Below are 26,795 nucleotides of genomic sequence, written 5' to 3'. Positions count from 1 at the left end.
ATTGTAATTACAGTGCATCGGAGGCAATTTCACTGCACATGTATAAGCACCCAAGCTTTAGAACAAGACTGAATCTGGGCCTTAATAATATTTGCTGTTCATAGGTGCACATTTAAAGTCAATGCCTGAAATAAAGAAACTCATATAGAAAACTGTATTCAGCTGAGGCTAGGTAAAAACAAAATTACAGGTAAGACATTTTTAACAGTTTGAGAGTGGATAAGAGGCATTCTTGCACACAGATGTCTGAAATAATTTGCAATATTGTTAAAGGATGAAACAGTCATGAAATAATTTTTGTTTTTAATGTTACATAAATTTACAGAAATGACTAGACATTTCCTGTGTGACTCTTTTTTTATTTCCAAGAAATCTCAACTCTTCAGAAACTTATAGTAAGAAGTTTCAATTTTACATCCTTTCAGTTCTTAGTCATGCTTTTCCTGCATGGATGTCATCAGCAGATTAGAGGTACTTTATTAGTTAAATAACCACCAGCATGATGCAACAAACAACATATGTTTCAAGAGTAAAATGCAATCAGGAAATATTTTAAATATTTGGCTTATTTAAGCATATGTTTTGTTTTGCCTTTTTTGAAAAAGGTTCAACATGGTCATGTTCTATGTACATTACATGCACATAACCATTTCTTTGTTCCTGCGTGGCTGGAAACAGACAAAATAAGGCCTATACAATAAAAATAACTCTTGATAATCCAGGCATTTATTTTGACATCTCAATTATGGATTTATTAACTGTCTGGCAAAACAGCAGTAAATGTTCTAATGTGACAGGGGCTCTTTTTTTTCTCTAGCAGTGCTCTGAATGGTGATGGGTAAGAGAAAATTTTCACTTGCAGGATTTCATGTCTGTGTAAAATTTGTGAGAGACCATGAAGAGGCAATGAGATGTTATTGTCAGCAGGGTCAAACCTGTACAAAGAAACCCAAGTGTGGATTTTTTTTGCCCCCCTATTCACTCAAAATAAAAAGTGATTTTTGTGGGGTAGGTTACACTGAAATAGTGACTCACACTGATGTACAGCTGAATATCTTGTGCCTACTTTATTTTTATACTGGTGTAAAGGCTGCTAAACTTTCATGTACCTGCAATCTGACTTTGGTTAGTCCACCTGAGGTTAAAATATGTCTTTTATGTATGCATAATCATAGCAAAACACTTTCCAGTATGGAAAGAATAACATTGATAATCCCAGCTATCAAATCTTACCTCTTTCAGCAAAAAACGGCATTCCCCCCAAACTAAAATCAGCACATCAACAAATAAACTCCTTGATCAAACCCGTACCACCTAGTAGCAAAAATAACATCTTCACAATTAAATTTCCAGGGTACTGACAATTGCCACTGAAATATTCCACAGACAGCTAGCCCATCTGTTCCAGATTCCAATATAATTTTCACTGGTGTAAAAAAACAATATAAATTACAGTGATGGAATCACGTCCTGTGCCCAGCCAAGAACCGATAGGCAACATGTAGGAGGGGTACAGGCAAGGCACATGCCCCCCCTGAGAGTGCTGCCCTCTCCCTCCCCCCCAACAGCATGCACTCTGGCTGATAGGGGGACACAGAGAGCACTAGTGCTCCCTCTGAAATTGGCTGGCATTTATGCCACCACCATGCCACTGGCACACTTAGCAACTGGGGGAGACCTTACCCCCCGGTCATGCCTTGCTGGTTCCCCTCCCAGATTTGGGAGGCACTAGTCACTTATGCAAGAACCCACCAAAAAGTCCAACCAAGAGCCCTTCAAAAAGTCTAGCAAAGTCACCTCAAAGAAGTCCTTCCAAATCAATATGATTGCTATTTACAATATAAATACATTAATGTAGCTATATTACTCATCTATGATTGATTGAGTACAAAATTCTGGGTTATTTTTGGTGAAAATAGGGTATCAGGCCTTGGTTCAGGAACCAATCCCCCATTTATAACACTGTTTCCTATGGGAAAATCATTACAATGTTTCGACTTAAGACATGGTTTTCAAGAACCAATTGTGTTGTAAGTCCGAAGACTGCCTGTATTACAATATAAATATACTTTAAGCTTCCTCTTTATGACTGTTCTTTGACTTTTCTAGATCTGCTTCTAAGTTGTTTTCCCTTTTTTATTCAGCACTTTATATGCAAAACATTCTTATGTGTGAGATGATGAAATGATAGAACACTCTCTGTAAACGTATCTTCTTGTCCTGTCTCAATTTCTTCTATTTCTGTTGTTTCCTTCCCTCGGAGCAGTACAAGAGTTAAACACTGCTATCTTTATAAGAACACTTTTTTGAACATAGAGAGTGAAGAACTTTCCCTTCCCTCCAGGTGCTTCCTCCAAGTTCAGAGGCAGGCATATTGGCAGAACTCTGAGAGGTATGTTGCACCTCTTACCATGCTGTGGTTTTTCTATACATAAATAATAGATTTCAGTCTCCAGTACTAGCATGATACTAAAATTCATTAACTCACTATTTTTTTAGTGTGAAATCTAAAGGCCAGATTCTCTAATTTGTCAAAGGTTTGGAAAGCAGGAAGAGTGTGTGTCAGATTTTGACTATATACTTCTGTGTCCAGTCCACCCCCAAAGCAGATTAGAACACACGTTACCGTGTTTGAGCCTGTGCCAGATGACAATTGTCAAGATATACTACACTAGCCGAATACAGCTGGAGTGCACTGTATTCTGTTCACTTCAACATGGTTCTCCAGCTCTTCTGTCCCTGACCCACAGACTTTAGGGAGTTTGGTAGTAACTAGCTCCACATCTTTATTGGGATGGTAGTGCATTGAGGGCACTCTTAGCTAGTGAGAATCAGTTAATTATGCTCCTTTTTTGTTCACTCTCTGAAGAGGAGTGCTTCTGGTACTCTTATAGGGAAGACCAGCTCCGCTTCAATCAGTGCTGGCCTGTAATCACAAGGAACAAGTAAGCCTCAAGTAAATATTTTCACGAATATCTTTATCTTTTTTTTTCTGAATGAACTTATCAAAGTAAATAAGAGCAATGGTAAGGTCCTCTGAATTTTTATAGAGTAATGGAGCCACCAAATATTATGGAAACGTATTTCTTCCATATTTAATTCCAGAAAAGATGTGGACAAATTGGAGAGAGTCCAGCAGAGGGCAACAAAAATGCTGAGGGGTCTGGGGCACATGACTTATAAGAATAGGCTGAGGAACCTGGACTTATTTAGTCTGGAGAAGGGAAGACTAAGAGAGGATTTAATAGCAGCCTTCAACTACCTGAAGGGGGGATCAAAAGAGGATGGACCTAGACTGTTCTCAGTGGTGGCAGATGACGGAGCAAGGAGGAACAGGCTCAAGTTGCAGCAAGGGAAGTTTAGGTTAGATATAAGGAAGAATTTTCTCAGTAGGAGGGTAGTAAAACACTGGAACAGGTTCCCCAGAGAGATTGTGGACTCTCCATCCTTGGAGGTTTTTAAGACCTGGCTAGACAAAGCTTTGGCTGGGATGATGTAGTTGGGGATGACCCTGCTTTAAGCAGGGGATTGGACTTCATGACTCCCTGAGGTCCCTTCCAACCCTCATTTTCTATGATTCTATACCTACTTAGTCTTTGACATGACTAGCAGAATGGCTGCATGGTTATTAACCCAGAAAAACTGATGTTATAATACATAGATTTCACAGATTAGATTTCATAGATTTCATTAGGGCTGGAAGGGACCTCAGAAGATCATCGGGTCCAGCCCCCTGCCCCAGGGGCAGGAAGTCAGCTAGGGTCAAAGGATCCCAGCAAGATAAACTTCCAAATGTCTCTTAAAGGAGTCTAGAATAGGTGCTTGCACCACTTCTGGGGGGAGTCTGTTCCAGGCATTGGGGGCTTGGACAGTAAAGTTCTTCCTTATGTCCAGCCTGAAACGGTCTTGGAAGAGTTTGTGACTGTTTGACCTTGTCATCCCTTGGGGTGCTCTGGTGACCAGGCATTCCCCCAGATCCTGATGTACATCCCTTATATACTTATAGGCAGCCATCAGGTCCCTGCTGAGCCTGCACTTTTCCAGACTGAAGAGTCCCATGGCTCTCAGCCTCTCATAGTAAGGGCCTGTTTTCCTGACCTCTGATCATGTTCAATTTCTATTAGGAGAGTCCCTGTTCTCCCAGTAAAAATGTTGAAGCTCTTTCTCTTGAACCAAAAATGGCAGTTCTTGGAGAAAAATAAGCCCACTAGAACAAGGTAGAATATTTATCAATATTTGTTGTCAGGCAGAGCATGATTGTAATTACTTGAGGCAATGCTAAATTTATCAGAATAAAGTGCAAGCACAAGGCAGTTTCTAGACTTTCTGAGAACTGGTATAAAATGATAAGTAACTTTTAGTTGTAGAATCCACTCACAAGTGACAGTGAATGAATATTATTTTGGGGAAGGAAGCTTCAAACTTTTAACAATTAAGATGATTTTACAGTATATTGATAATTCTTAGCCCCAAGCTAAATATTTGTGTCAATCACTAGTGACCATAAGGCATTTTCTTTTGCTGCCTTCTTTTTCTTCCCTCAATAGCTAAGTGTCATGATAAAGATTATTTTCTGAACTGTTTTCCCTCAGAAAGGACTGATTTTTTTTTTCCCAGACTACAGAACTCACTAGGTAACTTGCTTGTTACTGAAAGCATCTAAGACAGATGCTTTCAGAAATAGTTATTACTATTCATTGTTCCTATTGCTATACCCCATCCCTTGGATAACACTAGCAGGACTTGAAATCACTAGTACTACTTTAGGATTACAGCAATATACTATCTAAGTCAGAAGAAGCTTATGCAGTCTGCTTCAGAATGCATTTAGCTAGGTCAGTATGCCCCTAGAGACAAATCAAGGCTAAGATTTTCATATTTGTGTGACTAAAACTATGACTACACTGAATGTGGGGTAATAATATCTGTATATTATACCAATAAAACTCTCCTATTGTAGATACAGCTATCATGGTAAATCTGTACTTTGTATCTCTATAGCAAAACCATCTATCATGTGCAAAATAAATGCTGCTGTAAAAGAACAGCTATTTTGGGATAACTGTGTCTACATTTGTGGCTTCTGCTGGCACAGAAAGCTGCTGATTATTCAGAAGTCACACCTTGCCACACATTTGACTAATACAGCTATGTCAGAAGAAATCTGTAACATTAGGCATTGTCTGAGTAGAGCATAGAGCAGTCAGAGGACTTTCTGTCACTTCGGGACAGAACGGAGCTACTGAGTGTGTAGTTCACTCCAGGGCTACTGGGTATGGTGTATCTGCTCATAATAGCCTTACACCCACTGGGGAAACTTGCAAACTATGTGATTCTGGGTAGAACTGTGCAGCCTCCACTTCCTCTGTGTTGTCTAGAGAGTAGATAAAGACAGATTCTGGTTTATAATCTTGTCTGCCATGTAAGATCTGACATTATAAATTGTTCAATACGTTAGTGGTAGGCTGTGTTACCAGAGCACTAAAATAAGGAACTAGGCTATAAGGCCCGAGACACCAGACAGACACAGAATGAAACTGTAAATTAGTATGATCAGTGAAAGCTTAAAATAGAGCCATGCAATTACAGTAAGTAGAGGAAACAGATACAAGGTCATAAGCGGAACATCTTTCACAAATTCTATTCACAGCTTCTGGTAGTTTGTCAGTGTAGCATAACACAATGTGGTTAATTTATTGATGATAAAGAAGAAAAATGATAGCTGCATATAGGAAAAACTATATTTGATTAAGATAGAAAGGATGAGCTCTACTAGGTCCAATGCCAAAGTGAGACCCTCAAAGTTGATGTATAATTCTAGGATGTTGTTCCAGCTGCTTTGTACTCTTCCACAGGCAGCAACCTCAGGAAGGGAATCATTTGATCAAACTGAGGCTTATCTGTCTGCTCTCTACTCCTGAAAATCCCCGCAAAAAGGCCCCAAACCCTAAAACCAAGAAAACCCTGAAGTCACTTGGCTATGTGCAGGCATTCGCAATACCCAATCTATGAACACATGTAGATTGGGAGTGACTTGTACACACATTTGCCAGAGCTGGAAGCCATACCAGGAACCCCAACTTGGGGTGGGGGGAAGGACAGGCTGGATTAGTGGGGTTTGTGGGAACTTGGGGACTGGTAGGTCTGCAGGGAAGTCGGCGGGTCTGCAGCAGGGGATACCTGTCCAGAGGTGGAAGGGTCCGGAGGCTAAAAATAGAGCAGCCAGGGTAGAGGTGGTGTTGGTAGGAAGAGCACAGTTTCAGGACTGATGTGGGCAGCTGGGCTTTCCCAGCTCCAGGGCTGCTCTCCAAGCATCTACAGAGAGTCAGTAGATTAGGATAACCCATTCCTGATCTAATTCAGTTCACCTCCTCAGGTCAACTAATTTAGATTGGACTGGCTATTTTTAGCCTGATCTAACCTCCTGAATGTCTATACTGATGGGCACTAAGTGTAACATTTGCATGTACCCTCTGAGAGTGGATTTGAATTATTGCAGATTTTTAATTGATTCTATTGTGTCACTGGGATTGGTATAGCTTTATGGTTTCAAGCAAGTTAATCAACATTTGATCTACCAGAATTAGTAGTTAGTTATGAAGAGGATCTTTAGAAAATAAAAATACATGAGAAACCTAAACAGCAGTCTCTAATTAGCTAATATCTTTCTTCTCCCATTAGGGATATCATTTTGGAGCCAAATTTTACTCAGCTGGAAAAGAATTAATTGTATCCATTACAGAATTGATTAGAAGGCTTTTAGCTAATTATTTCCCATTTTTTTCCAGACCATCACAGGTATATTTATTAAAGGTCAAAATTGTCTTAGAATCAAAATAAAAGTTCAGGATCAGAAAATGGCAGTGCTGGAATACTGAAAAAGGTGCAATAATAATAGTGTCAACTCATTTCAAGGGATAAGGAAGTCAAGGGTGATAGAAATCCCAAGTAACTTGCTAAAGTTCCTCTGAAATCCTCATTTGTGGACTGGTGGAGTCCCCCATGGGAAAATAAGAGTGTTAGACTATCAGAGAGCAGACTCAAGTCATCTGAGATTATGGGGTCATTTACTCAGAAAGCTTATAATACTCTTTCAGCTTCCTGATTTTTGTCCCCTTGGCTCAGGGGAATGCCTTAGCCTTCAGTTGCCCTTTTAAAAATATCATAGTATGGATAATTTTGACTTTTCAAGTGAAAAAAAATCAGTTTTCTAATTCACATTTTTTACTTAAAAATCTAAGCTAGTCTAAATATTTTTACAAAAGGTGAATTAAGGGCAGATTTTAATGAAACACTTCAAAATTATTTGAGATAGGATATTTCAACTGACTTACATCAGAATAATTTGAGAGGTTTTTCAATTTTGAAGACTTGAAAAGTAAATATGTCTATTAATTCTGATGCAAAACAGGAATCCTTAAATATTAGAGAAGGTTATAGGATAGAAAAAACATTTCTTGGCTAGCTGTAAATCTGAATGTAATAAGGATTTGTCTCAGAAGGCATGATACTATGTGGTTTTCCCCATCCACTGTGATGGGGAAATGTCAAAATCAGGATGATGTAGGTAAAAAAAAAGCCCCTAATGACAAAAGTGGTAGGTCTAATGTATAATGGTCTAGGGTATCCACAACCACACATCTGGGAAATTAATGTACTTAATGCTGATATCATTTTTATCAAGAAAAGAAAACAAAATCCTGCAAAACAAGAGACAAGCTGATATTTACAACTGGTATATTACTTTTTTTCTTCACCCCCTAGAACTGCGAAAGGATCAAGGAACAAACCCAAGGAATCCTAATAGCTATATTTATTTGGGATAAGCTTGTGATATTTGTCCTGCAACAATGTAGAGGAACAGAGTACAAAACTGAGGGCACCTCTGTCTTTGTTGATGCTTATGAATAATTGAAATAAGGTCACTGTTAAAGCAAAGTGGAGCTTATCAGCAGGAAGGCTCAGATATGCCAATTTTCATCAGAAATATTCATTTCAAATACAATTCACAGTTTTTTGTATAGCGAGAAGTCTTTCTCACCATGTGAACTCTCAGTCTGCTCCATCAAGTTAAGCAAATCAGCTTCCTATTATAAAGCATATATTTTAACTAGAATCCATGGCCTTTTGACCCCTGCAAATCTGAGGACATCTTAAATGTTTTAGATCTTCTCCTTACTTTATACTAGACTAGATTTTATTGAAGGAGTTTAAAACTTGTGGCTTCTGTTTCGTCTAGTCTTGCCTTCTGAAAATAGAGAACTTTTTATTTCCATGGATATGATTTTAAACATTACACAGCTTCAGGAAAAAATTAATATTTATGAAAAAAATCCTGGTGCTGATATCCTTCTCCCTCCCTCTCCTATGCTTCCTCACTGACAGGTGGTGCATTTATGCCACCAAAAAAAAAAAAAGTGCAAAGGTTGCCGTAATCTTGGGAAAATAACTTCACAGCTCCTTGCTAAGCGATTGCCTTGGTGATGATACAGCCTGTGGAAATACACGGAAAGACTACATGGAATACTCCTACATAATCTATTTTATGGCGTCTGATGTACAGAGATCAAAAGACTTTATAGACTTTAACAAATAAAGCCCTACAGTACCAATTTGGGATAGCTTATGATTAAGGGATTTAACCCTAGGATAGAAGTTTTCTATCTTTTAAAGAAGTCTTAAAACTCTCTACTTCCATCTGGGATAGGTTCCCTTAAGGTAGGATAGGTTACCCCAGGGTAGGTTGCTCTGTGAAGAACCCCCCAGACACACTTTAGTGTAGAGAGTGTGCTGAGGTCCACTGGGCAGCCTCTGGAGGCTGTCTAATACCTTTCTGGAACAGCCCAATATTGAGAGAATACAAAATTGATTTAACCTACCCTACCCTTTCCAACCTCCTAGGCTTGGTGCTGTGTCATAAGAGGTTCCCCACAAAATCTCACCCGAAAAATAGCAAAGTCTTTTGTTGAAATTTCCAAGATATTTAATCTGCTGCAGGGAAAGTAGGTTGTGTCTGTGTACATGTGTCTGTATTCACCTATAGGTATATGTGCACATGTAAATGCTGATAGTTACATTCATGTATATCTGTCAGTATACATATATGCACGTGTATGAGAGAACATGTAATTTACATGGTTCGCATTCCATGTTCAGATATGATTGTTTCTTGCTCTTTAAGAATCCCCTGGACAATGAAGACGAAACTTTATGGAGAAGCACTGGCTTGTACAGCTAAAACATAACACTTGCAAACTGCTGTGGTTGTTAGAAAGGGTTTTAAAACACTGGGTTAAAAGTGGGAATTTATTAGGCTCTGTTGTCATGTTAACAACTCAGATTTTACTGTAGTTATAGTTTTTACATGCTTAGAACATTTGGCAAAGGTATCCTATAAACAGCAACTAGTATGATTATAGTCTTTAACTAAGGTAGCTTATACTTTGCCTGTACAAACAAACATTACAATTATGTTGTATTATTTTGGCCAGTATCCCCTACAGTTAAACATTCCTAAACAGTGAGAAATATATTCTGAATACATGTCAGGGGATGTCCAGGTAACACTTCTTGTTCTTCACTAAAGATTATTCCATATGTAGCTTTTTCAGTAACATAAGATAAATGTTTAACAATATCTGGTACTAGGATTTCCAAATGTCTGTGTATTTGAAAAATCACTCGAAAAGCAAAAAAAAAATCAATAAATTTTAAAAAATGGAATACTTTTACTGAAATAAAGATATTGAACCTAGGCATTTTAGTTAATGTGAGAATATTACAATGAAACCACTGGTGACATGTACAGGGTACACGTGGGTGCATGTGCACCCCCTGAGCATGGTGGTGCACCCCCTACGAAAAGGTGCTCCCGACACTGTTGGTGGCACCTGCGGGCTGTCGCCACTCTCCTCCCCTTGCCGTTAACACTCCCAGCAGCATCTGCATGTGGTCAGCGATTGCCGCTGGTCGCCTTCGCCACTGCTGGCGGCATCTCGAGATGGTTGCCGACCCCTGATTGCTTACCGCTGCTGCGCTCCCTCCGCTGAGCTGCTGCTGCCACCGTACCCTCCCACCCAGCTGCTGGGGAAACAAGTCATTCATGAATGAAACAATAATTATTTTTAGACATATTGTGGCAAAACTATATGCAGTAATAACTGCTGAGGCTTTATTTGAGGGTGTGAAAGCCCAAGAGAAGGAAAGCTGTATGCACTGAAAAAGTGGAAAGATTCTAGAAGGAAGCAAAATGAATAGTGGTTTAGGAACACTGTTATAGTTTTTCCCCATTTTAATACACACATTCATATACACATGTGTGTATGTATATTTGTCCATGCACGCATTTCTCTCTATGTATGCATGTGGATGTGGGTGTGGGGTATATACAAACCATTACTTTTAATTTATTATTAAATTTATTATGACCATCCTTTAGATGCCTTTTCCAGCTCTTTGATGTCATTGTTAGACTGAACATCTGTCTTGGGAGCAAACAACAGTGAAGCTAAAGCTAAAAGGGCTTAATTTTAAAGGTGTTTATCCCCTCACTTTTACTGTGACCACTTGTTCATGCAGTTGTGTGAAGCTTGAGTAAGCAGCTCCTAAATCACCCTTGCAAGTGACTTCCAGTAATGATGGCACTAAGAAAGCAAATCTAATCAGGATATTGCCCAATTTAGAAAGTATGAGATAAGGCTTTTCACATCAAGCAGGCTGAGTTTACAAGTAAAACATGTTGTTCCTGACTACAGATCCTGCACATTTTGAGATCAGGCCAGGCTTTTCCCATCTTGTGCACCTTGAGCAGTAATGAACGCTGTCTCCAGTAAAGGACATATGCACCTTAAGGTTAGACTCTGCAACACCTTACTTTTACATGTCTAGTCACTGGGGTGGATGCCAGAACCATCCATTAATGATCAAGGCTCCCTATTCAGTATACAGGAAGTGGTAAGTACCTGTGACATCCAAAACTACCAGCATGCTGAGCAGGGAACTATGTAGAACGAGCTATTAGGAAAAGTCTGAAGAGAAAGGCATGTTTGAAACCCTGCCCTCCTTTGGTAGTTAAGCACCAGATTTGAGGTTGCATGGAGTCACCTCTATCCAGTCAGGATCCATAGCCTGAAATCCCTCTCCTGAGGGACTTCAGTACAAAGAACTGAGCAGAGTTAACCATTTTAAAAAACGAGTGGTTGTGACAACAAGCCTTCTTACAATTTTGTACATTAGCTGAGTGATTAGGTATCTTACACTGGAACAGGGAAACTGGATTCTATGCTCTTCTCAGCATGAGATGATTGCATCCCATGCGTAATAAGTCCAAAGCGGAGATCTAGACCTAGTCAGGGTCAAGCAGGGAAGCAGGACAACTGATCAGGCATCAGTGGCAAGCCCAGAGCACTACCCTGGTCCCAGTTGGGCTGAGTGAGACAATCAGGGAAGCCAATCTTTTGAAGCAAGAGGCAACACGATCCAACTGATTTAGCCCTTAAAAGACAGCCCCCAGACCACAGTATCCTTGTTTAGGCACAGGGAAAGGTTCTTGCTCTTGATCCTCTGTATGCTTCTTTATTCGTTGTCTGGTTTTGACTTCTGGCTCTGACTCTAGCTTTGGCTTCTGATTCTGACAGGATCCTTGGCTTCTCCTTCTTCTAATTTTCTCCTCTTGATTTTAGTTTGACTTCCAGCTCTAGCTTTTGGTTTTTGATCCTGGTTAACTTTTGGTTTACCCTGTTTCTGGCACCATCTCTTTACCCCAGTCTATCTTCACTCCCAGTTCCAGATCCATCACCAGACCACCTCACATGCCCAAAGTTCTGGGAAACCACCCTGGACTGCTTCTGTACTTCAGGTGTCCAACGACAGAGCCAGACCATCCATGTCCTGATCCCTATCATCATGATTACCTCTTCCAAGAAGCACACACTTACTATTAAGTTATATTGTATTCAGAATAGTTGGGGTGTGCTTTCACTGCACAGGAAATAATTCAGCTAACTCCTTTTCCTGCTTAAGCTATTAAGCTAACTCCCTCTTCCTGCTTTGCCGCACAGTGGCATAGCTTCAACAGGAAGAGTAAAGAGTACACCTGCCATCCATACAGATTCACCTTAGCCTAGTGATATAGGTGTGTGGAGGCTGCTCTGACACACTGTGATTACAGCATGTTGGAGCAGACTCAATTAATTGAGCCTGCTGGAGTGTGACAATTACCATGCTCCTGCAGCCTCTTGCGTCTCATGTATCAGCATGCGCATGCTTGAAAATGGTGGCGGGGCACTTGAACTAAAGCCTGTTGAACCCCTGCCACCATTTTCAAGGGTGGGAATGCTGCTACATGAGACTCTGCAGCACCTTAATTAGAGTGGCTCTTGGAACTCCTTTAACTAAAGTGCTGCTCTACCTCCCCCAAACCATGTGTAAAAGTGCCCTAAAGCACTCTCCTGGGAGGTAGGTTATGTGAATTTGAGCCTGCTCATCCTGTGATGATATCCTTCCACTGGATGTGTTTCAAAAGAACTGCATTATTTTTCAAAAAAACAGATCCTGTTGTGCCATATAAGTTCAGAGAATGCCATTAGATCAAACCCCTCTCAGAGGAATGCCTAATTTCTGGATCCCATTTGGACATATGTGGGAGCTAGGCACAGAGCTTCTCGGGCTGTGGGAGTTCTGGCTGTGTGATGAATTGGTACTCTAGGCACCTGGAAACCTTTAAGTTAAATGGGAAGACATGTAAGGGGCCTCCCTGACAGCAGCTAAGCAGTGATTCCACTCCCCGCCTCCGATCACTGTCCTGGATTTAGGCATGCTAATTCTATCTTCATGCTGTCTAAGCCTTTCACTGGAACTAGCCCAAGTAGTCTGCAGAACAGATCAGGCCATGTGTGACGTCTTTGCAAACTCATGTTCAGGTAATGCTGTCACTAATGTCTGTGCAATTTCCCTTGTTTACATTTGCATGGATAACCTGAAGAAAAATGCTTTGTTCCAAAAGCTTGTATAACATCTCTCCCAGGTACACACTGGGCACATCTACATGAGAGGCTAACTGCACGGTAACCTAATAATGCTGCGTGGTAGCATGCTGGGCAAAAGCTGTGCTAATATGCTACTGCAAGGTAGTATTACGTGACTGTGCAGTAAGCGTCACTAAAAACCTGTGCAGTGGCACAAATTACTGTGCATTGATTTAGTACTTGGTTATCCAAGTACTAAACTTAATGCACAGTAACTAGGGAGCATTAATGAAGTAACTAGGGAGCATTAATGTATGTGTAGACGTGTCCAGTTGGTCCAATAAAAACACTGGACCAAAAATATTCTTGCCTCATGACTGTAACTGCACTTAACATCCAATTTAATCTGATGAAGATTAGATGCTAGGGCTTTCTGTAAATTGCAGCAGAGACATACTATTTTACCTATTCTATGAAAGGTAGATTGAAGTTCAGAGAGGATTTGAACAAGCTGGTAGAATTGAGGGTAGAACACAGAGCCCATAAGTTTTTACCTAAAGTTTCTAAATCATGAAACCAGCTTCCCAGAGAAATATTTTTTTAACACTATCTATAAAAAGGTATTATCAAATGCATGCTTCACTTTAGTTAGACACAAATAGTTTTAAGACTTATGAAGATATACTGCTCTGGACATTCTACAATGTCCAAAAATAAAATGAACTTGCCTGTCAGAGTTATTGCAAAAAACCATAAAATTATTAAGTGTATGTATAACAGCTTTAGGGAAAATACTTCAATATAATTATTGTTTTTTCTCTTACAAATACTTATATGTATAAATAAAAGAGTATGTAGCAGTTGTACAGAACAGGCTTTCCATATAATAGGAGAGTCTACAATTTTGACTATGTTGGTACAAACATAGAACAAACATAAATTCCATTAAATAAATTGCAAAACAATTTTAATTTTGTATCAATTGAGATAATTTGTCTGAATAAAATGGAAGGATTTCATTCCTATTTTGACTATATAATGTAATGTACTATAATATAAGAGTATGGATTTTTAAATGAAAAATTACAAGGTTCCAGTCCAAAAACGTTGAAATGTAATCTTTCAAATTTGCTGCTTACTTAATTCTCCCCCCTTTTTTTTCAAAATGTTTTTTCTGCCAAATTGGCACATTTTATGCAACATATTTTGCTTTTGGTGAATTTGCATTTTCAAATAGAAAAACATGCTGTTGGGAAATTTCCAGTCAGCTCTAGAAATAAATGCTATAGACATTAAATTGGAATTAGGATTCCAATCAAGGCATTATGTCTGAAACTGCTGTATATCCAAGCAGGCATGGTACATTGCCAAAATGCAATGTACTGGGCAGAGCAGGCTGTTTCTCATTTTTAACAACGCTGGTGTAAATAAATGAATTGAAATCACTGACAAATATTTCTTAGGCTATGTCTCTTAAACATTTCTGAAATATATAGAGATCTGAATAAGGAACATTTATATTTCTTTCATTTTATGGTGTAAATATGTATTTTCCCTTATTTTTATATTTTATAAATATTTTGCCATGGATAATGTTGCATCCCCTCAAGATACTACATTGTATTCTCCCAGATCCTTGTCTGTCACTCATTAAATAACTACTAATTGTTAATGCAGTTCTTTTTCCCTGCTCATACGCTATGATACAGCAGATGTATAAGACTCGAATGAGGTTTGTTTAGTGTAAATGAATCCAAATGCATTTGTTTTATTTTTTTAGGCATAGTTCATAGAAATATACTCTGGAAAATATATTCCATTGGCAGAAGTACCACATCATTTCTTTTAAAAGCCTCTCCTTTTCCCATCTGGAATATGAATCTGCATTATTACTGCAATGCTCTGGGAAACTCCAGCTGTCTAAATCAATATTTCTGTCCTCTTGATTTGGCTAAAATCCTTTCACTCATTGTTGCAGGGCAGTTATAACACTTAAGAACTATCACATGCTTTTCTGTTGCTACGGGCAACAATGCAGAGGGTGAGAACTGGTTGGTATACAACACATGATTTACTGCAATGTATAATGGTTTCAGACAGCTTGTCCTTGAGTTGTCTAAGCTGGTGTTAAAATCACATGATCTCCCAAGTAGTAGTAGTAGTGCCAGTTAGAAATATTTTTGTAATAGACTTAGCACATTAACGCAACGAAGCACATGTCTGACTTTCTACGCAAGAAGGCAACAAGGAAGGGACACTTTTATCATCATATATCCTTGTTCCTAGTTAATTAACAATTACAATTCTAGTTTGACTTTGTAACACAGAGGCAACACATACTTGTATGATATGATCATATTTGTGTCACCTCCAAATTACAAATACTGGTTTCTTCACAATCACATCTACAGCAAAATCTAGGAGGACCCTGGGTTACTGCTCTCTGCTTTGCAGTCTGCAGACTTGACCGACAAGTGGAAATAATCTTGTTGGTATTATTGTAGTGCTAAACGGATGCATGTCCACATCACTACAGTTTAGCCTGAATGCCAGAGTATGGTCAACAGAAGCTTAAGGCTAAAATAGCAAGGTATTGCAGGTCAAGCTTTCCAGGCACTGGCAGACACAAGACAGAACTCTGCCCTCAGATGAACCCATGCAAGTCCTATTAAAGTCAGTGAATATAATTAATGTATGCGGGAGTTTTGTTTGTTTTTTGTTTTTATTTCTATAGTGCCCATCTTGTATCCCAGGCAGTTTTATGTAAGTTATAAACAATAGGTATCTATATGAACAACTACATTCTCATTTTTGGATAAAGTAGTGTTTTCCCAGGAAATGCCAGTTCATTTGAGCTCCAAAAAATGTTGTTTAAAAGATCTCAGATTTGGATGGATACAAAGCAGAGTTCTAATTAAACCCTGGCTTGATGCCTGGTAGGCAGCACCAAGACCAGGAATTCTGGAAGCTCCAGGTCCCCAGAGCAGCAGGTCAGTTCAGCACATTGTGCATGGGGCTGAGACATTTAAGTATCTCAGTGCAATTTTATTACACCCTGCTTGAGTTCCTAAAAAAATTCTAAAGCAAGTGGCTGGCTCCTCCTCCTCTTCGCTACCTTTTGTGATTTATTAAAAAGCTAAGATGAAATAATTGTTATAATTATTTCTTGGAAGGGACACAGGTTGGGATAGGATTGCATGCGTAGCATGTCCAAACCACTTGCACAGTGGTATAGATACATGTCTATACCATGGATCCACCATGGTTTAGACACATGATTAGTTAAATTCACACTAATTCTTTTACTTCCTCAAAGTTACAGTGGACCTAGAACCCAGGTCTTCCATATCCTAAGCAAATGCTCTACCCACTATGTGCATAATGGAGAATGAAAACCTTTGTACTGAAGTCAGTATAATTGCAGGAATATATAGACAACCATGTAGATATCTATTTTTTCAGTCTTATACTATACTGATATATCTATATCTATAAACAGAAAAGTGAGACATGTATCCTCTGGCATCTCTAAACTAATGATGGTGGATACCAGGAAAGGTAAAGTACAGAAGATAGATTACACCAGATATACTCAGCTGAAGGATATCCTCTAAAGCAGGATCCATGTGTTGAGTTGTCTACTTGCTGTCCATTCCTATGAATGGGAGAGCTGTGTGATTGTGCATCAATCTCAAGAACTGTATGAGCTCCCTGTTGAAAGTATAGAACGAGGCATCTACAAAGTAGAATACCCACCTGTACATGATTGCACTAACCTGGAAAAAGCAGACATTATGGGCAATTTTACACATATTCTGGGATGCAGTGCCGGCTGCTTTAATTAGTGAGCTGCGCTAATTAAAAGCACCCACATGTCATATGTATCAGCGTGCCTGTGTGCCCAAGGACCCACTACCCAGAGTCCTTTCGTGACAAGGCATCCGCTATCATGTTCTGGCTTCCTTTTATGTGTTGGACCGTAAAATTAAATTCCTGCAGCTGCCAAGACCAACGTTGCAGCTTGGCATTGGTGTTGTGCATGGTCTGCAGCCACTGCAATGGGGCATGGTCCGACAGGACGGTGAACTGTTGTCCCCACAAGTAGGGCTTCAGCTTGTTCAGGGCCCAGACGATGGCCAAGCACTCCTTCTCGATGGAGGACAGGTTTCGCTCCCGAGGGATTAGCTTCCGGCTGAGGTACGCCACGGGGTGCCGTGTCTCCTGGTGCTCCTGTAAGAGCACAGCTCCCAGTCCTACGTCGGAGGCATCCGTTGCCACGTAGAAGGGTTTATCCTGGAGCGGTGCCTTCAGGATCGGTTGTTTGACCAGGGCAGCCTTGAGGGCGTCGAATGCTTCCTGGCACCCCTGCTTCCAGACCACCGGGTCCGGGCTGCCCTTCTTGGTCAGCTCGTGCAGCGGGGCTGCGGTTGCTCCAAACCCCGGGACAAATCTTCGGTAGTAACCCGCCAGGCCAAGGAAGGCTCTGACTTGCTTCTTGGTCTGTGGAGGTGGCCAGTCTTTGATGGCCTCGATCTTGTCCCACAAGGGAGCAATCTGACCTCCACCCACATGATGACCCAAGTACACTACCTGCGATAGTGCCCACTGGCACTTCTTGGCTTTCACTGTAAGACCAGCTTGCTTGATCTTACCTAGCACGGTGGTCAGGTGAGTCAGGTGCGACTCGAAATCCGGACTGAAGATGGCGATGTCATCGATGTAAGCCATGGCAAACTGCTCACATCCTTGCAGCAGATTATTGATCAGTCTCTGGAAAGAGGCGGGCGAGTTGCGCAAACCGAAAGGTAAAACTGTGAACTCGTATAGCCCCGTAGGTGTGGTAAAGGCAGACTTGGCTATGGCATCCGGGCCCAGGGCCATCTGCCAAACTCCTTTGGACAGATCGAGAGTTGAGATCACCTTGGCTGGGCCCAGGCGATCCAGCAACGTGTCCATCCTGGGCATAGGGTACGCATCAGGGGTGGTAATGGCATTCAGCTTCCGGTAGTCCACACAGAACCGGATGGTCCCGTCCTGCTTCCGGACGAGTACCACCGGACTTGCCCAGGGACTCGTCGAAGGCCGGATTACCCCCAACTCCTCCATCTCTGCGATCTCCCGTTCTATTTCTTGCCTCACCTTCTCATTGACTGGGTAATGTCGGGAGTATATAGGGCGATGGCTGCCCGTCTCTATCGAGTGTACCGCCAGGTCTGTTCTACCTGGTTTGTTAGAGAACACAGTCTCAAAGTCCTTGAGCGCTGCGAGCAGCTGGTCCTTGTCCTGGGAGGGCAGATGGTCCGGCAGGCGGAGTTCCTCGATCCCTGCCTCGCCATCCCAGTCTCCATACATGACCGGCTCCTCGGGGTCCCCCGGAGTTCCCTCAACAGAGGGGACCCAGAATACCATCTCCTTTCTGTCGTAGTAGGGTTTAAGCATGTTCACATGAATTGTCTTAGGTTTCCTACCCTTAATACCCACTACACAGGTCACATCATCCAGTCTGTCCAGGACAGCATGGGGACCTTCCCAAGCAGCTTGCAGCTTGTCCGTTTTTAGTGGCAGGAAAACCATCACATTCTCACCCCGCTCAAAGGTATGTAAGCGGGCCTTCTCATCATACCAGGACCTTTGCTTCTCCTGGGCCTGTCCCAGGGAGTCCCGTGCCACATTCATCATGTCAGTCAGTTTTTGACGAAAGTCAAGCACATACTCCACCACGGAGGTCTTTGTGGAAGCGATCTTCCCTTCCCACTCCTCTCTCACCAAATCGAGAGGACCTCGCACTCGCCTCCCGAACATCAGCTCGAAGGGCGAGAACCCAGTGGACTCCTGGGGCACCTCCCGGTAGGCAAAGAGCAGATGCGGCAGTTTCTCATCCCAGTCATTGGGGTTGGAGTCCACATAGGCCTTGAGCATCCCTTTCAATGTCCCGTTGAACCTTTCCACCAGCCCATTTGTCTGAGGGTGGTAGGCTGTGGTCTTAAGGTGTTGCACCCCACAGCAGTCCCACAGGCACTCCATTACCTCCACCATGAAGTTCCCACCCGGGTCCGTCAGGATCTCGGAGGGAAAACCCAGCTGGCAGAAGACCTTGATGAGGGCATCAGCAACCACGGGTGCCTTGATGGAGGTCAAGGCAACTGCCTCCGGGTACCGCGTTGCGTAATCCACCAGAGTCAGTATGTATTTCTTTCCCCTACGAGTCCTATGCTTCAGCGGTCCCACAATGTCCACTGCCACCCTGTGGAAGGGTTGGTCTATGATCGGGAGGGGCTGCAGGGGAGCCCTTCTCTTGTCCCCGCTTTTGCCCGTCCGCTGGCATGTCTCGCAAGATTTGCAATAGTCCGTCACATTCTGGGCAATTCTGGGCCAAAAAAAGTTCACCTGCAACCGCTGGCGTGTCCGTTCCCTGCCCATGTGACCAGCATACGGTAGGGCATGAGCCAGGGCAAGCAATTGCTGTCTGTATTTCCGGGGTACTATGAGCTGGCGCTGGGGCTCCCTGGTCTCGGCATGGTTCTTTGGCACCCACAACTGATAGAGAAGCCCCTTATCCCAGACCACCTGTTCCCTCTTGTCCGGAGTGAACTCAGTCTCTTGCTCCTGAGCCATCTGCCGGAGTCCCTCCAAGCTGGGGTCCTCCCAAACCTCCTGCTTGAACTCCTCTTGCCCAGCTAGGCAATCAGCAGGGAGTGCACACTCCCCCACAGGGACTTCCTGGGTCTCCTCCCTGCTAGTGTCACCTCCCTCTGCCACTGACAGATTACACCCCTCCCCGGGACTGTCACTTAACCCACCCTCGGGGTTACCGGTTCCCTCTGGGACCAGGGTGCAATCGCCGTCTGCAGGGGTCCCTTCCCCTGCGGCCAATGGTGTGACTTTCTCCCGGGGATTTCCTAACTCCCCTTCTTTAGCCTTCCTGCTCTGCAGGCGAGTCACCGCATGAACGGTGCGGGGCTTTGGCTCTTGGATCTGTTCCCACCTCCGGAGCTGGGCTTCCTGCTCTATAAGATCCCGTCCCACCAGGATGGGGGCCGGAGCCCCTTCCAGTACCCCCATTTCCAGGTACGTTGCACAGTCGTTCCACACGACGGGGGCACAGAATACCGGTACCTTCTGGGGTGCAGACCCCACTCCGTGAATAGTGAGGGTCTTCCCCGGGATTATGTCTGCAGGTGAGACGAGGTTGGAACTAATCAGTGTCACACTGGCCCCCGTGTCCAGTTCCCCCACAAGGGTCCTCTCCTTCACTGTGATCATGGTCCGGTGGGGGGCCATCACCTCCTCGGAGTTTGTGATACTGTAGCAACAGACACTCTCCTCAGAGGGGCTCTGGCCCTCCCTCTCACTGCTCACGGCTGTTGCACGCCTGACGGGCCTGGGTCTAGTGCTTAGCTTTGGGCAGTTGGGCTTGATGTGGCCCTGCTCCCCGCAGTTATAGCACCCCCTCTTTTCCCAGTTGGGTGGTTTGTCCGAATCTGGGGCTGCCTTGCGCTCGGCAGGAGGTGGCCCTCTTTCCCCTTTTTGACCTGGGCCTCCCTTCCCCCCTCTTTGGAACCCTTTTTGCTCCTTCCCAGAGTAGGGAGGCTTCTCACGGTTTAGCAACAGTCGGTCTGCAATGTCTGCGGCCTCGTAACCATCTTTGGGGTCCCTATCCCTGACCAGGGTCTTAATCTCTCTTGGACACCAAAAATAGAATTGTTCCAGCACCAGGAGATGGCTTGCCTTATCTAAATTGTCAACCTTGGCTTCAGCCAACCATTTAAAGTATGTGTCGTACAACATGACCGCATAATCATTCAATGACTTTTCGGGTTGTGGGCGCGTATTCCGGAATTTTTTCCGAAAATAATCCGGTCCTAACTTGAACCGTTTGGACACAGCAGCTTTGAAGGCATTATAGTCATCAGCTGCGTCTGAGGGCAGGCTGTTCAGGATCACCGCCATGTCACCTTCTACCAGCGCAGACAGGTACATCATGATCTTTTCCTCCGGCACCTTGCACCGCTGGGCTTGTCTTTCGAAGTTGCTTAGGAACACCGCAGGATCGTCTCCCTCTCGGTAGTGAGCGAAGGCGGAGACGTCCAGTTTGGGCTGTTCCCCGGACGCTTGCGGAGGGTTCGCGTTTCCCCCAATGGTCTGCAAATGGAGCTGTGCTTCCAGCTTTTGTGCCTCCAACCGGGCTTCCCTTTCCAACCTCCTCTCTTCCAGCTCCATCCTTTTCAATTCTATCTGCTCCTTCTCACGCTGGCGCTGGGCCTCCAGCTCCAGCCTTTTCAATTCTATCTGCTCCTTCTCACGCTGGGCCTCCTGCTCCAGCCTTTTCTCCTCCAGCTCCATCCTTTTCATCTCCAGCCGTCGTTGTTCCTTCTTTTCTTCCTGCTGTTCCCTTTCACGCTGGGCCTCCAGCTCCATCCTTTTCATCTCTCTCTCATGGAGTCTCTGTTGCTCGCTCTCAGAGAGTGATCTCCCGGCAGCCTCTGGGCTTGGCGAGCAGGAGTGTGGTCCTGGGTCAGGCCCAGGAGTTGACAAGCATGAAGCTGACGCTGGTTCTGACTCGCTGGTGCACAAGAGTTTAACCAGCTCATCCTTCTTTAGCCTTCCTGTTGCATGAAGGCCTCTCTCTTTTGCCAGTTCCTTCAGTTCGGGCACAGTCATCCGGACATACTCGTCCTCCATCCTGACTCTCTACCCTATCCAGTTGACCCGATGTCAAATTAGAAATTGTTTGCTCAAGGGATTTCAGTGACTCTATTCCTTTCCCCAAATTATGCCTCTAATACAGCAGGGTATTCGGATCCCACCGCTGCCACCACGTGTGGTGGGCCAGTAGGGGGCGCTCCTGCGTTGAGCCGCCCACCTCCCTGTGCCCGACCACCTTCCAGGCTCCGAGTGCCTCCCTTAGGGTGCCTCCCGTCCGGCCGACCCCTTCCCTGGAGCACACCCGCTAGCCTGGGGGTCCCGCTGCCACCATCCAAGGCTCTGGACTCACTTCTGGCTCTGCGCGCCTTGGAGAACGCAGGCCTGATCGTCCAATAGGTACTAGATCCAATACAAGCACTTGGGGCACTTCCCCAAGTCAGGGGCTATTTAGGAAAGTCTCCCTTAGTCCACAGACCTAAGGGGCCTCCTCGGCATAATTTAGACCCACCCCTCAATAAGTCTCCCACACCGGTCACAAAGGAGAACTTTATTGCTTACAGGGGGTAGGGCGGAAACAGGGTAAAAGGTAGAGCAATATCATAGAACTCTTACAGGAATATCAGAGGAATCCCATAGAACAAATTAGGGTGGCTGAGGTAGCCGTTTAAACGCATCTGAGTTACTGAAACTAAATATCTAATCGGATCTTTAGTAGCTTACTCACTCTCATCGTCCAGAGGTAGTTGTTGTATCCTCTGAAGGCAGGGCACTCTTGGAGCATGCGGTGATGAGGAGAGAGCCAGGCTCAGATTCACCTGGATGACCGCATGGCTAATGGCTAATGGCTGACCCCCCTTCTTCTTGGACCGAGCCCTTAAATAACCTCTCTGACCTCAGCAGCCCGGTCCAATCGAAGCTGCCAATACTGGCCACAAGCCGACCAATCTCCCCAGCATCCCTGGCTACCTGGGCCCGCGCAGGGCCGGGTCTTTCCCCCCCCTGCCCAGGTGACCAGAGCCTCGCCTCCCAGGCGCCAGGCTTTTGTCATGTAGACAAGGTGGGAGATCCCCACCCTGAGGAATGAAACACCAGCCTCCCAGGCTGGCTGAGACAGATCTCTGGAGAGGGGCACCGACGGTGGCATTTCTGCCACACTTCCCCCCCCTCCTTTACAAGCTCAGACACGGGGCCTCTCAGGGCCGTGGGTCCGGGCGTGTCGGGTCAGGGAGTTCCCACGGGATGCCAGAAGAAGGAAAAGGGAAAAACCTGGAACATGGAACAAGTTAAGACAATAACAGATAGAAACCATAAAACCTGATGGCAGTCTTACACTAGTGATCTTCCTCACTAGTCCCGAGTCCCAAGGACCCACTACCCAGAGTCCTTTCGTGACAAGGCATCCGCTATCATGTTCTGGCTTCCTTTTATGTGTTGGACCGTAAAATTAAATTCCTGCAGCTGCCAAGACCAACGTTGCAGCTTGGCATTGGTGTTGTGCATGGTCTGCAGCCACTGCAATGGGGCATGGTCCGACAGGACGGTGAACTGTTGTCCCCACAAGTAGGGCTTCAGCTTGTTCAGGGCCCAGACGATGGCCAAGCACTCCTTCTCGATGGAGGACAGGTTTCGCTCCCGAGGGATTAGCTTCCGGCTGAGGTACGCCACGGGGTGCCGTGTCTCCTGGTGCTCCTGTAAGAGCACAGCTCCCAGTCCTACGTCGGAGGCATCCGTTGCCACGTAGAAGGGTTTATCCTGGAGCGGTGCCTTCAGGATCGGTTGTTTGACCAGGGCAGCCTTGAGGGCGTCGAATGCTTCCTGGCACCCCTGCTTCCAGACCACCGGGTCCGGGCTGCCCTTCTTGGTCAGCTCGTGCAGCGGGGCTGCGGTTGCTCCAAACCCCGGGACAAATCTTCGGTAGTAACCCGCCAGGCCAAGGAAGGCTCTGACTTGCTTCTTGGTCTGTGGAGGTGGCCAGTCTTTGATGGCCTCGATCTTGTCCCACAAGGGAGCAATCTGACCTCCACCCACATGATGACCCAAGTACACTACCTGCGATAGTGCCCACTGGCACTTCTTGGCTTTCACTGTAAGACCAGCTTGCTTGATCTTACCTAGCACGGTGGTCAGGTGAGTCAGGTGCGACTCGAAATCCGGACTGAAGATGGCGATGTCATCGATGTAAGCCATGGCAAACTGCTCACATCCTTGCAGCAGATTATTGATCAGTCTCTGGAAAGAGGCGGGCGAGTTGCGCAAACCGAAAGGTAAAACTGTGAACTCGTATAGCCCCGTAGGTGTGGTAAAGGCAGACTTGGCTATGGCATCCGGGCCCAGGGCCATCTGCCAAACTCCTTTGGACAGATCGAGAGTTGAGATCACCTTGGCTGGGCCCAGGCGATCCAGCAACGTGTCCATCCTGGGCATAGGGTACGCATCAGGGGTGGTAATGGCATTCAGCTTCCGGTAGTCCACACAGAACCGGATGGTCCCGTCCTGCTTCCGGACGAGTACCACCGGACTTGCCCAGGGACTCGTCGAAGGCCGGATTACCCCCAACTCCTCCATCTCTGCGATCTCCCGTTCTATTTCTTGCCTCACCTTCTCATTGACTGGGTAATGTCGGGAGTATATAGGGCGATGGCTGCCCGTCTCTATCGAGTGTACCGCCAGGTCTGTTCTACCTGGTTTGTTAGAGAACACAGTCTCAAAGTCCTTGAGCGCTGCGAGCAGCTGGTCCTTGTCCTGGGAGGGCAGATGGTCCGGCAGGCGGAGTTCCTCGATCCCTGCCTCGCCATCCCAGTCTCCATACATGACCGGCTCCTCGGGGTCCCCCGGAGTTCCCTCAACAGAGGGGACCCAGAATACCATCTCCTTTCTGTCGTAGTAGGGTTTAAGCATGTTCACATGAATTGTCTTAGGTTTCCTACCCTTAATACCCACTACACAGGTCACATCATCCAGTCTGTCCAGGACAGCATGGGGACCTTCCCAAGCAGCTTGCAGCTTGTCCGTTTTTAGTGGCAGGAAAACCATCACATTCTCACCCCGCTCAAAGGTATGTAAGCGGGCCTTCTCATCATACCAGGACCTTTGCTTCTCCTGGGCCTGTCCCAGGGAGTCCCGTGCCACATTCATCATGTCAGTCAGTTTTTGACGAAAGTCAAGCACATACTCCACCACGGAGGTCTTTGTGGAAGCGATCTTCCCTTCCCACTCCTCTCTCACCAAATCGAGAGGACCTCGCACTCGCCTCCCGAACATCAGCTCGAAGGGCGAGAACCCAGTGGACTCCTGGGGCACCTCCCGGTAGGCAAAGAGCAGATGCGGCAGTTTCTCATCCCAGTCATTGGGGTTGGAGTCCACATAGGCCTTGAGCATCCCTTTCAATGTCCCGTTGAACCTTTCCACCAGCCCATTTGTCTGAGGGTGGTAGGCTGTGGTCTTAAGGTGTTGCACCCCACAGCAGTCCCACAGGCACTCCATTACCTCCACCATGAAGTTCCCACCCGGGTCCGTCAGGATCTCGGAGGGAAAACCCAGCTGGCAGAAGACCTTGATGAGGGCATCAGCAACCACGGGTGCCTTGATGGAGGTCAAGGCAACTGCCTCCGGGTACCGCGTTGCGTAATCCACCAGAGTCAGTATGTATTTCTTTCCCCTACGAGTCCTATGCTTCAGCGGTCCCACAATGTCCACTGCCACCCTGTGGAAGGGTTGGTCTATGATCGGGAGGGGCTGCAGGGGAGCCCTTCTCTTGTCCCCGCTTTTGCCCGTCCGCTGGCATGTCTCGCAAGATTTGCAATAGTCCGTCACATTCTGGGCAATTCTGGGCCAAAAAAAGTTCACCTGCAACCGCTGGCGTGTCCGTTCCCTGCCCATGTGACCAGCATACGGTAGGGCATGAGCCAGGGCAAGCAATTGCTGTCTGTATTTCCGGGGTACTATGAGCTGGCGCTGGGGCTCCCTGGTCTCGGCATGGTTCTTTGGCACCCACAACTGATAGAGAAGCCCCTTATCCCAGACCACCTGTTCCCTCTTGTCCGGAGTGAACTCAGTCTCTTGCTCCTGAGCCATCTGCCGGAGTCCCTCCAAGCTGGGGTCCTCCCAAACCTCCTGCTTGAACTCCTCTTGCCCAGCTAGGCAATCAGCAGGGAGTGCACACTCCCCCACAGGGACTTCCTGGGTCTCCTCCCTGCTAGTGTCACCTCCCTCTGCCACTGACAGATTACACCCCTCCCCGGGACTGTCACTTAACCCACCCTCGGGGTTACCGGTTCCCTCTGGGACCAGGGTGCAATCGCCGTCTGCAGGGGTCCCTTCCCCTGCGGCCAATGGTGTGACTTTCTCCCGGGGATTTCCTAACTCCCCTTCTTTAGCCTTCCTGCTCTGCAGGCGAGTCACCGCATGAACGGTGCGGGGCTTTGGCTCTTGGATCTGTTCCCACCTCCGGAGCTGGGCTTCCTGCTCTATAAGATCCCGTCCCACCAGGATGGGGGCCGGAGCCCCTTCCAGTACCCCCATTTCCAGGTACGTTGCACAGTCGTTCCACACGACGGGGGCACAGAATACCGGTACCTTCTGGGGTGCAGACCCCACTCCGTGAATAGTGAGGGTCTTCCCCGGGATTATGTCTGCAGGTGAGACGAGGTTGGAACTAATCAGTGTCACACTGGCCCCCGTGTCCAGTTCCCCCACAAGGGTCCTCTCCTTCACTGTGATCATGGTCCGGTGGGGGGCCATCACCTCCTCGGAGTTTGTGATACTGTAGCAACAGACACTCTCCTCAGAGGGGCTCTGGCCCTCCCTCTCACTGCTCACGGCTGTTGCACGCCTGACGGGCCTGGGTCTAGTGCTTAGCTTTGGGCAGTTGGGCTTGATGTGGCCCTGCTCCCCGCAGTTATAGCACCCCCTCTTTTCCCAGTTGGGTGGTTTGTCCGAATCTGGGGCTGCCTTGCGCTCGGCAGGAGGTGGCCCTCTTTCCCCTTTTTGACCTGGGCCTCCCTTCCCCCCTCTTTGGAACCCTTTTTGCTCCTTCCCAGAGTAGGGAGGCTTCTCACGGTTTAGCAACAGTCGGTCTGCAATGTCTGCGGCCTCGTAACCATCTTTGGGGTCCCTATCCCTGACCAGGGTCTTAATCTCTCTTGGACACCAAAAATAGAATTGTTCCAGCACCAGGAGATGGCT

At 45.6% G+C, this 26,795-nt stretch overlaps 2 protein-coding genes across 2 annotated transcripts; both read right to left on the bottom strand.

Annotated features, from left to right (window-relative positions):
* Positions 1-16,922: 16,922 nt before the first annotated feature.
* LOC132250054 (uncharacterized) lies at positions 16,923-20,087 on the bottom strand (the record flags this gene model as incomplete). The annotated part of the gene is made up of 3 exons (XM_059726180.1): positions 18,435-20,087; positions 17,604-18,347; positions 16,923-17,528 (listed from the first exon to the last, which is right to left on the bottom strand). Coding segments are annotated over exons 1-3 (2,943 nt in total), but the record flags the coding sequence as incomplete, so codon positions are not given.
* A 676-nt stretch (positions 20,088-20,763) lies between these two features.
* On the bottom strand, positions 20,764-26,192 carry LOC132250053 (uncharacterized). The gene is made up of 3 exons (XM_059726179.1): positions 24,540-26,192; positions 23,026-24,452; positions 20,764-20,827 (listed from the first exon to the last, which is right to left on the bottom strand). The coding sequence occupies exons 1-3, from the start codon at positions 26,130-26,132 to the stop codon at positions 20,764-20,766; spliced, it is 3,084 nt and encodes a 1,027-aa protein (XP_059582162.1). The 5' UTR covers positions 26,133-26,192.
* Between the last annotated feature and the right edge of the window lie 603 nt (positions 26,193-26,795).

The sequence above is a fragment of the Alligator mississippiensis genome, chromosome 4, assembly GCF_030867095.1.
Source record: "Alligator mississippiensis isolate rAllMis1 chromosome 4, rAllMis1, whole genome shotgun sequence".
Classification (NCBI taxonomy): domain Eukaryota; kingdom Metazoa; phylum Chordata; order Crocodylia; family Alligatoridae; genus Alligator; species Alligator mississippiensis.
This window is presented reverse-complemented; position numbering and strand designations above follow the sequence as displayed.

What these genes read in the sequence shown, in the direction of transcription:
- LOC132250053 (XM_059726179.1), bottom strand. Translation starts at nt 26,132, where the DNA reads ATGGGGGTACTGGAAGGGGCTCCGGCCCCCATCCTGGTGGGACGGGAT. An exon ending in CCTGTGTAGTGGGTATTAAG is followed by an intron (nt 24,453 to 24,539) that starts GGTAGGAAACCT and finishes CCCTCTGTTGAG; the next exon opens with GGAACTCCGGGGGACCCCGA. An exon ending in CAACACATAAAAGGAAGCCA is followed by an intron (nt 20,828 to 23,025) that starts GAACATGATAGC and finishes GGTTCAAGTTAG; the next exon opens with GACCGGATTATTTTCGGAAA.